Raw genomic sequence first — 8,508 nt, forward strand, 5'->3', positions numbered from 1 at the left:
AGAAGTTGGCCCCACACCAAACGCCGGTGAGGGTCAGTAACAACTGCCATGCAGAATCCAGCAAGCGGGGCCTGCAAAACACCCCTGGGTGGGGGCTGGGGGTGATGGCAGGGAGGCAGGGCCCTTGCAGACCCTGTGGCAGCAGCTGCATTAGATTATAAGGGTAGAAAACATGAGTTGGTTTGAGGACAAACAGGAGACCAGAAACACACCCAGGGAGTGTGGGACCCCGCCAGCCTTGGAGGGGACAAGGCTCAACTTCTCTTTAAATTATTTTATTCAAGAAGTGGGGGAGGACAGACAAGGGGACTGAGCTGAGCCCTGAGTCCCTGAACCTCCCAGCTCAGCCCCCACAGCAGGACTGGACTCTAAAGTCAGAGGGTGGAGGCTCCAGCCCCACCCAGACACAGCTGGGGACAGACAGGACCCAGGACTACCCACTCACTGTCCTCCGGGAGGCGGCGGCCGCAGCACACGGGGCCCAGCCCCGGGTGGGGCTATTTGGGGGTGCTGCCACCCTTCTTGGGAGTGGTGGGTTTCTTGCCCTGCCATAGGTGTCCCTGGATGGTAAAGGCATCAACGCTCATGGACATGGTCTTGGCGGGGATCTGGGTGAACCGCTTGCGGTCCGAGTTGTACTTGTAGATGCCTTCCACCATGGCGGGTGTGACGGTCCGGGGCCCGTAGCCCGCCAGCCGCGACAGCTCCTCCGTCTCCCCTGACAGTGTGTAGAGCGCCCGGAACTGGCAGCTCGAGTCACGAAAGAGGATCAGGAAGTGGTTGGCCTTGCTTTTCTCAATTTCCTAGTGGGTGTGCCGGACATGGTCAGCCGGCCAAGCCGGACCCCCCACCCTCCAGCCCGTAACTCCCATGTGTAGGTGAGCTCACCTCCAGAATGCGGTTCTTCTGCGGTTCGTTCACCTTTCCTGCCAGGCAGCAGTGTGACAGGGCGTTGTGGATGATGAACTTGTTGGACTTGGCACTAGGCTCCTTGTACAGCCGTGGACCTAAAGGGTGAGGTGGGGGGGGGTAGCAGAAATGAGCAGGGGCCATGGAGGAGGGCACCTGTTGCTCCTCACAGCACCCAGAGCCCCTGCTTACCTGTGTACTCAGGCACCGACGCTGGGGAGGAGGCATTGCTGCCATTCTCCCAGTCCCGTTCACGGCTCCCAGGCAGGCGGCTTGGGGACATGAGGCCCGATGGGGAGGGAGCCCTGCAGTGGGGGAAGGATGGGATGGAGGTAGGGTCAGAGGTGGGGAAGGCTCCCAACGTGCAGAGGGGCCAGGGGAAGGGCCATGGCTGGGCATCATGGCTCATGCCTATAATCCCAGCACTTTAGGAGTCTAAGGCACCTGGGAAGCAGAGGTTGCAGTAAGCCAAGATTGCGCCACTGCACTCCAGCCTGGGTGACAGAGCGAGACTCCCTCAAAAAAAAAAAAACGAAAAAAGGTGGGGCCCCCACACTGAAGAGGTGGCGGTACAGACTGCAGACCCTCCCAAGTCCACGCAGTGCCCTGCCCTCCTCCCTCAGGACAGCCTGCACTCAGGTGCACCAAGGCACAGGCTCGGGTCCTGTCTGCCAGGTACGGTATCCCTCGTGTGCATGTGCCCAACCGCGTCCCTCCATCTCTCCATGGCATAGCCACACAGCCCTCTAGGTTCACCCAGATGCCTGCACCCCTCCCAGGCTATGGGAGGCCGCCCAGCACTCAGCCCTTGCCCGTGCATGCTGAACTCACCGAGACATGGGCCTCTTCACCCCGAGGTTATTGGGGGCCTCGTTGGCCACAGTGGACAGTGACAGGGTGGACTGGGAATAGATTTTGCTCAGCCGAGAACCTGGGGAGAGAGTGCAGGTCAGTGGCCACCAGAAGCTCTTGCCCTCCACAAACACCCAGTCCAGCAGGCTTGGGGGGACGCTGCAGGAGTCAGCCCTGCCCAAAACCCTCAGGCCTCTGCAGACCCCCTAGAATCTCACCTCCCACACACCTATGGGGAAGGGTGCTCTGCCTGGCAGGCAGTAGGGAGCAGCACTGGGTCAGCCCCTACTGGCAACACCTCACCCCAAACATTCCCCCAAAGGTTTTGTTGGTGGTTTTTTTTGAGATGGAGTCTTGCTCTGTCCCCAGGCTGGAGTGCAGTGGCGCAGTGTCGGCTCACTGCAACCTCCGCCTCCCAGGTTCAAGAGATTCTCCCACCTCAGCCTCCCCTGTAGCTGGGTCTACAGGTGCATGCCACCATGCCCGGCTAACTTTTGTATTTTTAGTAGAGATGGGGTTTCACCATGTTGGCCAGGATGCTCTCAATCTCTTCACCTTGTGATCCGCCTGCCTCAGCCTCCCAAATTGCTGGGATTACAGGGGTAACTACCATGCCCAGTACCCCCAAAGGTTCTTATCCATTAAGCCACAGAAGACCCCTCACCCCACTGCACCCCCACATCCCTTTTTTCTTTTTGGAGATGGAGTCTCGCTCTGTCACCCAGGCTGGAGGGCAGTGGCGCAATGTCGGCTCACTGCAACCTCCACCTCCTGGGTTCAAACGATTCTCCTGCCTCAGTCTCTTGAGTAGCTGGGATTACAGGCACCCACCACCATGCCTGGCTAATTTTTGTATTTTTAGTAGAGATAGGGTTTTGCCATGTTGGTCAGGCTGGTCTCAGACTCCTGACCCCAACTGATCTGTCCACCTCACCTCCCAAAGTGCTAGGATTACAGGCGTGAGCTACTGGGTCTAGTGCCCTATGTAAGTCTTTACCCAAGAGACAGCATCCAACCCCACCTGAGGCCTCCTGTCACCCCACATACTCATCCCTGCCCGGTACCCCTGCTTACATCTCCCGCTCTTCCCTTTTCCCATGGGAGCCTCACCCAGCGAACCCCGGAAAGGGCACTGGGCAGGCCCCATCCCCCAAGGGTCCTCACCCAGCAGGCCGCGTGCTGGGCTTCGCGCCAGGGCCGAGTCGTCACAGCAACCTGAGCGAGGCCGGGGCGCCCTCCGCCCGCCCCGACCCGGGCCTCCGGACCCCGCAGCCCGGGGCCGCAGCACCTTATCAAGGTCATCCATCAGCTTCAGCTGGGCCCGGCGCTCGTACTCCAGCCGCGTGAAGTCCCCCCGCCGGGGGCCCACCTCCTCCTCGGCTGGAGCCCGGGTAGCAGGGGCCGGGGTAGCCATGGGGGCTGCAGGGACTGTGGACACGGCTGGGGCTGGGCCAGGGGCCTCCTCATGGGCCAGCCTGCAGATCACAGAAAATCTGCATCAGAGCCGCTTATGGGGTCCCCAGTGGCAGATAGGCCCAGGAGCTGGCGTCCAGGGCAGAGCCGGCCTCACCTCGCGGCCTCCTCCCTCCGCTGTTCCTTCTCCGCCTCCTGCCACTGCTTGCGCCGCCGCGCCTCCTCTGCTCGCCGCTGCTGCCGCTCCAGCAGGCTGGCCCGCTTTTGAGCCATCTCATCCTCAGGCTTGTCTTCATCCTGGGGACAGATGTGAGTTCAGCCAGCCACCCCTCTCCGGCATGGCTGGAGGCCCATCTTCTGTCCACCCAGCCTGCCTGCCAGCCACCTGTGCTTTTGTTCTGATCACTGTTCTAAAGGCATTTAGTTGGTGCCTACTGTATACACAGCCCCATGCCAAGGAGAGGGTACACGTGGGTGCTACTCACACACCCAGTGCTGAACCCAGCAGGGAAGACAAAGGCACCCGATAGCAGTGAACACCAGCAAAAGCTCGTGTTGGGCACAGGCACTATACTTCGGGAGGACCCTGGCCTGGCCTGGAGACACCTAGGAAGGCTTCCTGGATGAAGCACCCTGTAGAATGAGAACCTAACTAGGTAGGTGTCAGGGTGTGTAGAGCGTTCCAGGCAGAAAGGACAGCTACCGCCGCGGCCCTGAGGCCGGAGCAAACCTGGGGGTGTCATGGAAGTGCAGGGGGGCCAGTGTGGCTGGGACACAGGACAGTGGCACAGGACTAAGTCAGAAGTGAGCACGGGCTGGGCGTGGTGGCTCACACCTGCATTGCAGCACTTTGGGAGGACAAGGCTGGTGGATCACTTGAGGTCACAGGTTTCTGACCAGCCTGGCCAACCTGGTGAAACCCCATCTTTAGTGAAAGTACAAAAATTGAGCCAGGTGTGGTGGTGTATGCCTGTAGCCCCAGCTACTTGAGAGGCTGAGACAGGAGAATTGCTTGAACCCGGGACATAGAGGTTGCAGTGAGCCCAGATCGCGCCATTGCACTACAGCCTGGGCGACAAGAGTGAGATTCCATCACACAAAAAAGAAGTGAGCATAGCCCAAAGGCCCAGGAAGGACCTTCATTTTATTTTTATTTATTCATTTATTTTGAGACAGTCTCTCTCTGTCACCCAGTCTGGAGGGCAGTGGCATGATCTCAGCTCATTGCAACCTCCACCTCTGGGGTTTAAGCAATTCTCTGCCTCAGCCTCCTGAGTAGTTGGGATTACAGGTGCCTGCCCCAACACCTGGCTAATTTTTTAATCTTTAAGACAGACAGGGTTTCACCATCTTGGCCAGGCTGGTTTCGAACTCCTGACCTCGTGATCCACCTGCCTCAGCCTCCCAAAGTGCTGGGATTATAGGCGTGAGCCACCACACCCACCCGACTTTGATTTTAAAAGCAAGGGTAAGGAGAGCAGTCCCTGTCCCTGACTGCTCAGTGGAAAATGGCCTGGGATGGAGGCGGGCAGCAGAGACCAGTCGGAAGGTGACCCTAGGTATCCGGGTGAGACATGGTGGTGGCCCCAGCTGGGGGGGGGGGGGGGGGGGGGGGGGGGGGGGGGGGGGGGGGGGGGGGGGGGGGGGGGGGGGGGGGGGGGGGGGGGCATGAGAATGGGGAGATAGTGGATGTGGGGTAGGGCCAGGAAAGGGGGCTGGTAGGAGGGTGATGGGGGGAAGGAGAGCATGAGCAAGGAGGTACCTGAAGATCCTAGTCCTGTCCGCCCGACTATCCATCACCCACCCATGTAACCAGCCACTCATCCATCCGTCTATCCATGCCCCCTCCTTGTTTGTCCACCACTTCCTACATCTATCTGTTCTGGTCCAGCCACCTATACCTTGTCTGGGAGGGACACAACTGGGTCAGCCCCCAATGGAAAACCCTCACCCCCAGACATACCTGAGGACCTCCCAGCCTGCTGCACCCCACAGCCCCTGTGGAAGTCTTTACCCAACAGAGCGGGTCACATCCCATGGCCTGGGATGGAGGCAGGTCCCACATCATGCAAATAAATGTCCCTTTCCCCCTCTCCCCACACTCATGGAGGCCTTAGCCACTTATACCTCTTCTGTCCACTCACACCTGGCTCCCTAGGCCCACCCACCCGCCCATCTTTAGTAAAGTCCTATTTGCCCAACAGTTGTCAACCTCGCCGCCCAGGACCCTCCAGCTGCCTGCTCAGGCACTCACCTTGTAGAAGAACCCCAGCCCTGCTCGGGGCTCCCCCTCTGAAGACGCCTCCTCTTCCAAGGAATCCTCAGCACCAGGGGGACTCCCGTCTCCCTCTTCCTCAGCAGCGGGATCTGTCAGGCTGCCCAGCGGGATCTCGATGAGGCCGGGCCGGGTGGCTGGCTCCTCGGGGGGCGTCCCCTCTGCCAGGAGGATGGAGGAGCGTGTCTGCACAGGCACCTGGCTCGGGGAGAACTTGCGCAGGTGGGGGAGGCTGTCTACGTCGTGGGGTGGTGTGAGCACCCTGGTAAGGGGCGCCAGCCGCAGCTCTGCCGGCCGGGTGTGTTTCGGGCTTCGGGGTGACTGGCTGGGCCCGGGCCCAGGGCTGCGCCGAGTGGCCGGGACTCGCCGGGCGGGGCTGGGGGACAAGGCTTTTGGCCCCGTCGTCGTGGGGCCAGGGATGATCCATGCAGCAGGGGGTGGGGCGGGTCCAGGGGCCTCCGGCGGGGCCAGGAGCCGCTGCTGCTGGTCCGTGAGCCTCTGCATGTCCCGCTGCAGCGAGCTCAAAGCGGCACTCAGCTTGCTGACCGCTCGATTGTATTCCCCCAGCCCCTCGGGGGGCAGCGGACCCAGGTCTGGCGAGAAGGTCACTGCCTTGGGCCGTGAAGTTGGCTCACCCTGGCCCTCGCCCGCCGGCCGCTCCCCACCAGGGACTGGGCCTGGGTCAGCCTCGGCCTCCGCCTCCCCAGAAGCCTCCCTTGGCTGCACCTGCAGGAAGGCGCTTTTGCCTAGCCGCTGGCGGTGCTTGGCGAAGATGGCCTCAATCCGTCGCTTCTGAGCCTCAATGGCTCTGCGTTTCTCCTCCAGCCGGGCACCAAGCTCACTCATCTCTGAACTCAGGGCCTCCGGCGGGGCCGGAGTGGACGTGGGAGACCCTGCTCCAGCCTCAGCCTCTGCCTTCACCAGCTGTTTCTTGCGTTCTGCAAAGCTGGTCATTTTCACCTCAGAGTTGGTGGCTGCTGGGGACGAAGCCACGGCCTTCGGGGACCCCTCGGATGGGGCCGACGGTTTCGTTGCCTCCCCCACCAGACAGGGAGATGGTTTTGAGGGGGTCTCGGGGTGTGGCATGTACACCAGTGCTTTGGTGGGCTTGTCGGACAGTGGTTTGGAGGTCCCCTCAGGCAGGTACGGGGAGGCCAGGGATGGCTTGGAGGGGCCCTCAGGGGAGTGGAGGTAGAAGCTGCCGTCAGCCGCCCCATCTGGGAGCAGCCGGGGCTCGGCACTGTGGATGATCTGCAGAGCCTCCTCGATGGTGGGCAGGTCACCAGGCTCCGGGGGGGGGTTGGCTGGGGTCCTGGCTGGCGCGGGACGTGGGGGGCCCAGGCTGTCCGAGCTCACAGAGCGGAGAAGTACAGGGTCTCCCATGACGACATCCACATCGCTGTCCAGGCCAAAGGGGGTGCTGAATGACACGGCCTGAGAGAGGGGACGGCTGGGCGGCCAAAGGGAGGGGTCAGCCCCTGGGACCAGCCTCGGCCCCACCGGGGCCCAGCATGCTCCACCCCACACCCTGGCCTGTGAGGTATGCTCACCTGAGCTGCCGGTTCCAGGCCTTGCCCAGGGCCTCCATATGGGACATGGACGGGGAAGACTTCAGGGAGCCTGGGGGAGGTGGTGAGTAGTCATTACAGGGACCCTGCGTGGGGTCGGCCAGCATCTGGGGACAAACTCTACAAGGTCATTGGGTGAGTCACTGATGGTTCATTATGTGTCTAGTGAGACCAGAGATTTCCAGAAACAAGATAGCTGGGACCATTTACTGTCACTACAGGGTGTTGTGGGACCTCTGGGGAAGCCATTCTGGGGGTCACCTTGGGATGCCCAAGGGGGTCCTGATGCAGGGGCTACTGGAAGGCCCAGGAGGAGACAACATGAGGCCCACTGGGGCAGTCTGTGGGTGGGAGGTTCCCCCGTGACAAGCCACCTCCCCTCCTCACCTGTGGATCCTCGGAGTGGGGACTGTGGGCCGCCAGGTGACAGGAGTGGGTGGCGGAAGTTGAAGACAGGAGAACTGTACCGAGAAATGTACTTCAGCCACAGGACCTCTGCCTCTCCCCGGGGTGGAGACAGTGGCATCACCCAGCTGCAACCCAGTGCCCAGCAGGGCGGACCAGGAGCCCCCCACCCATGATGCCAGAGACTCGTCTGGTGCAGGGACCATACCTGCTGCCACTGTTGTTCTGAGGGGGGGAGGCCTCCGTGCCCCGGGGGGAGGCGGCTGCAGTACAAAGAAGAGGGTCAGGTGGGGTTTGGCTCTCCCACTCACCCCTCACCCGGCCTGCCCCCAGGGCCTCACCATGACCATCCGGCAAGTCCTTCACTTGCACAAAGTCAGGCTTGAGCACCTCAAAACACATGAACAACTCAGCCAGCAGCACCACCAAGTTGACCTGGAGGTGGGAGGCTGGGTCAGTGGGCGGGACCCCTGGGGACCCCCAGCCCCAGATGCCTGGGCTGGCCTTACCTTGAGCGGCGGGGGGACGTACAGCAAGTCCTCGAGGGACAGGGGACAGCCACGAGGAAGGCGGGAGGCGCAGAAGTCCTGCACCAGCTGGAGGTTGTACAGGCTGTCCGCCACAGACATGGGGTCCTTCAGGCACACCTCTGAGGGAACGGGAGGAGTGGGTCCCCAACTCTATGAGGAGGACGGGGGCCCCATGGAAGCCAGGGACCAGCATTCCCCCACACAGAAGACCTCCTGTGAGCCAAGCTTCTACCAGGTGCCCTTTGAGAGGCGAATTCTTTATTTTTATAGATGGAGTTTCACCATATTGGTCAGGTTGGTCTTGAACCCCTGACCTCATGATTCGTCCATCTCAGCCTCCCAAAGTGCTAGGATTACAGGCATGAGCCACCGGAGACCGTGTTTCACTCTTGTTGCCCAGGCTGGAGTACAGTGGCACAATCTCAACTCACTGCCACCTCCACCTCCTGGGTTCAAGCACTTCTCTGCCTCAGCCTCCCAAGTAACTGGATTACAGGTGCCCACCACCATGCCCAGCTAAATTTTTTTTTTTTTTTTTTTTTTTTTTTTTTTTTTG

General features: G+C 61.0%; 1 protein-coding gene across 8 annotated transcripts in view; it reads right to left on the reverse strand.

Moving 5' to 3' along the window:
* Positions 1 to 259: 259 nt before the first annotated feature.
* Positions 260 to 8,508, reverse strand: part of CAMSAP3 (calmodulin regulated spectrin associated protein family member 3) — a 23,143-nt gene continuing 14,894 nt past the window's right edge. For 7 of the 8 annotated variants that reach the window (XM_017500150.2, XM_017500145.2, XM_017500147.1 and 4 more), the window contains 12 exons: positions 7,932 to 8,071; positions 7,764 to 7,857; positions 7,631 to 7,685; positions 7,405 to 7,478; positions 7,000 to 7,069; positions 5,429 to 6,899; positions 3,332 to 3,471; positions 2,926 to 3,236; positions 1,741 to 1,840; positions 1,102 to 1,214; positions 889 to 1,007; positions 260 to 803 (listed from right to left, as the gene is read on the reverse strand). In XM_017500150.2, coding sequence (XP_017355639.1) covers positions 498 to 803; positions 889 to 1,007; positions 1,102 to 1,214; positions 1,741 to 1,840; positions 2,926 to 3,236; positions 3,332 to 3,471; positions 5,429 to 6,899; positions 7,000 to 7,069; positions 7,405 to 7,478; positions 7,631 to 7,685; positions 7,764 to 7,857; positions 7,932 to 8,071 — 2,993 coding nt within the window. In that variant the 3' untranslated portion in view covers positions 260 to 497. The remainder of the gene's footprint in view (positions 804 to 888; positions 1,008 to 1,101; positions 1,215 to 1,740; positions 1,841 to 2,925; positions 3,237 to 3,331; positions 3,472 to 5,428; positions 6,900 to 6,999; positions 7,070 to 7,404; positions 7,479 to 7,630; positions 7,686 to 7,763; positions 7,858 to 7,931; positions 8,072 to 8,508) is intronic. The other variant, XM_037728372.1, reaches the window with a different exon arrangement.

This window comes from Cebus imitator, unplaced genomic scaffold (genome assembly GCF_001604975.1).
Source record: "Cebus imitator isolate Cc_AM_T3 unplaced genomic scaffold, Cebus_imitator-1.0 Scaffold263, whole genome shotgun sequence".
NCBI classification, from domain to species: Eukaryota; Metazoa; Chordata; class Mammalia; order Primates; family Cebidae; genus Cebus; species Cebus imitator.